The 3,006-nt window shown below is 35.3% G+C and overlaps 1 protein-coding gene across 2 annotated transcripts; it reads left to right on the plus strand.

Moving 5' to 3' along the window:
- The first annotated feature begins 569 nt into the window (after window positions 1–569).
- On the plus strand, window positions 570–2,637 carry LOC121296789 (T-cell surface antigen CD2-like). 2 transcript variants are annotated; one of them, XM_041222574.1, is made up of 4 exons: window positions 570–962; window positions 1,399–1,449; window positions 1,786–1,884; window positions 2,432–2,637. In XM_041222574.1, exons 1-4 carry the CDS (start codon window positions 773–775, stop codon window positions 2,533–2,535), a joined length of 444 nt encoding a protein of 147 aa, XP_041078508.1. In that variant the 5' UTR covers window positions 570–772; the 3' UTR covers window positions 2,536–2,637. The 2 variants fall into 2 exon arrangements, with proteins under 2 accessions (XP_041078508.1, XP_041078510.1); XM_041222576.1 differs by lacking the exon at window positions 1,786–1,884.
- The last annotated feature ends 369 nt before the right edge of the window (window positions 2,638–3,006 follow it).

Raw genomic sequence — 3,006 nt, forward strand, 5'->3', positions numbered from 1 at the left:
CTTCCTCAATCAGTATGAAGTTTTGGAGGGTTCAGTACAGAAATGCTTCATGTATTTATGCTTTTACTAAAAAAGTAAATCGAGAAAAAAGCTTATTGAAACCAACCAGTAAAGACAAAAATGAAATAGTGCTGATCTTGTTGATTTTCATTCCAACTGAGCCCTTAATTACCTAACTAGACCCTTAACTGAACTAATAATTGTAATTGATCTGAGCTCATAAAAAGTTTTCAATTTCAAGTTACTTATAATATTGTATAATTAATTTGAAATCTCCATTTGTTTAAAGATGAAAACAATAAATAAAAAAGGTCTAATTAAGCCAATGAATAGTTCAAATAAGGGTCCAGTTAAATAATTGAGAACTCAGTTGGAATGAAAACCAGCAGACACAGGGATCCCCCAGGACCAGGAATGGGAAACCCTGCTCTAGAAGAACAAGTCACAAAGGGTCCACATCAAGAGGAAACAGGCAAAATGACACATTAGGTTGAAGTCGCACTCAGAGTGGAAGAGGAACTGAATGTATTATTAAAAACAGGACTTTAAAACAAGGGAAGACCAAAGCACATGTCTTGGATTGGATCCATTCAATATACTATCATATATGCCATTAGGTAATGAACAAAGATAATGGGATTACTGTTTTTCTTTTTTTTCAGTTGTTGGAGAAAACAGTAAAGAAAGTGTGATTGAATGTCAAGTGAACCATGTGTTCCTTCAGCAAGCAAATGGGAATTATACTAATTTGCTATGGAAGAAGGATAGCCAAATGTTGGCGAAGTTTAGAAATGGAAATCTTACGACTTATTTAGATCTTGAAAACAGAGCAGAATTATTTCCCAACGGGACCCTCAAGCTGGCCTTGATTAATAAAAATGACACTGGACATTACCTGCTGGAGGTGTTTAATAAGGAAGGGAACAATATACTCAGAGAAAGTATCCATCTGCACACACAAGGTGAGGTTTTATACTGCCCGTTGTTAATAAATGACATGTTGTATTTACCTGTATTTCGGTCAGTATGTCAACTTGTACTTTAGGTTATTCGATAACAGTGAACGAGAGGAAACATGTACCCAGCTCAAACCCCAGGGGTGTATTCGTGCACTGCTTCTTTATCAGTGTAGTTTGCTTTGTCCCTTCGTTGTACTCTCCGTGTTCTAAAATAATCTAGTTATCAACCAATAATGTTAATAATATAAGGAATAAATCCTTGCCTTGCATTACAAATGAACTTTTTCTGAATCAGTCTCCCAGCCTAAAGAAAAGTCTAGCTGTGTGAAGCCTGGAGAAGCAATACTGGTCTGTGAAGCAGAGGAGGGGGGCACTGTATTTTTCCACTGGAATTAAGTGCCAAGTAATAACACAAATGATCAGGAAATTGTTCTTATAGATCTTATCTGTACTGTTGCTGTTGAGAAAAGGAGTCGCAGGAGTCGCTCAGGTAAGAAGCACTATATGTATAAGTAAATAATCTTTATTTTTATATAGCAACTTTCATAGTGGACCACCATCACAAAGCACTTTACAAGATACGAGACTAGGGTGTGTGAACTATGCATCAGCTGAAGAGTCACTTAAACAAAAATGGCTCACCTGAAAGATGGAGCACAAGGAGGTTAAGTGACTTGCTCAGGGTCGGACAATGCAGCAGTGGCCGAGCTGGAATTTGAACTGGGGACCTGCTGGTTACAAACCTGTTTCTTTAACCACCAGAACACACAGCCTCCTATGCTTTTTTTTTTTTTTTATTTTTTTTTACTGTTTTTTGTGGTTACAGCAGGTCGAGTAACAACAGTGGTATGTATTGCTGGAACTTTCCTGATAAGCATTTTAATGCTTATATTAAAAGAACTAACAACCATAAACCAAGCAAAAGGTGAGACGTAACTTTAATGTTTTTTTTTTTTTTTTTTTTTATTTTCACCCTTGGTTGTAATATGTACGTAATTAGGTTTTACTAACTGTTGCTAGAAGGCTGCCATTGATAATACACAATCATTTTCCCTTAGCATAGGGAAAGAAAATTCAGTTAATCCATTAATCATGATTGATTGAATGCTGTTTGTTCCTTTACAGTACTGCTCTATAACCATGACTGTACAATTGTATTGCCTCTGTAGATTACCTTTAAGACAAGCATTCTGCCCAACTCCATGACAGCAATAATGCATTCCTGCAGTTCATTTCTTATCAGAAATATAGGGTCCATGAAGATTGCATTTTTTTTTCTTTTTAATGGAGGCCTTACAATTATAGTTTCAAGAGCAAATAACTTCAAATTATTATTATTATTATTATTATTATTATTATTATTATTATTATTATTATTATTATTATTATTAACTGTTCCCGTACCAATTTATCACCTCAAGTCCTTTTTTAAGGTCGGTCCGAGTTTAATATATGTGTTATTGCTTTTATAGGGCAATATGTGGTAAGGAATAATACAAGAAGGGAAGAAATGAAGCGCTATACCGAGGAGCAGAGTCCCCCGTTCACCAAGGCCACAGAACTTGAAGGCAAGTAGCGCCAAGTCAGGAAGAGAGTTGTTTATTTCATAAGCCAGAGAAGGATCTGTATTAAAAGAAGATAGGAAACAAAGTTCCCGAGTCAATTAGAGAGCCAGTGTGCTTCGTCAAACTGTCTACAGATAAAAGAGCTTCCTTAGTGAAAACAAAAACCAGACTGATCTTAATAAAAGGTACAAAATGCAAAAGGCACCTGGGAGACAAGAGGTAAAGCTGCAAAGGTTGTTTTCGATTTTTAAATGATATATTTTGTATATACAGTATTTTAACCGTATCATAGGATGTGCTATATAAAAAAAATAAACTATATAGGGGTACGTTGAAAAGTACTAATTGTCATTACCCAGTTATCCTCTAACTCTTTATGTCAGAACTCTTTGCCTTTCAGCTACAGTGCTGTTAAAACTAGTCTCAGATTTTCTTTATGTGCTTGCTTTGATCTTTTAAAATTGTTTAGTTTTTTTTCTTGA

The sequence above is a fragment of the Polyodon spathula genome, chromosome 22 (assembly GCF_017654505.1).
Source record: "Polyodon spathula isolate WHYD16114869_AA chromosome 22, ASM1765450v1, whole genome shotgun sequence".
In the NCBI taxonomy this organism is placed as follows: Eukaryota; Metazoa; Chordata; class Actinopteri; order Acipenseriformes; family Polyodontidae; genus Polyodon; species Polyodon spathula.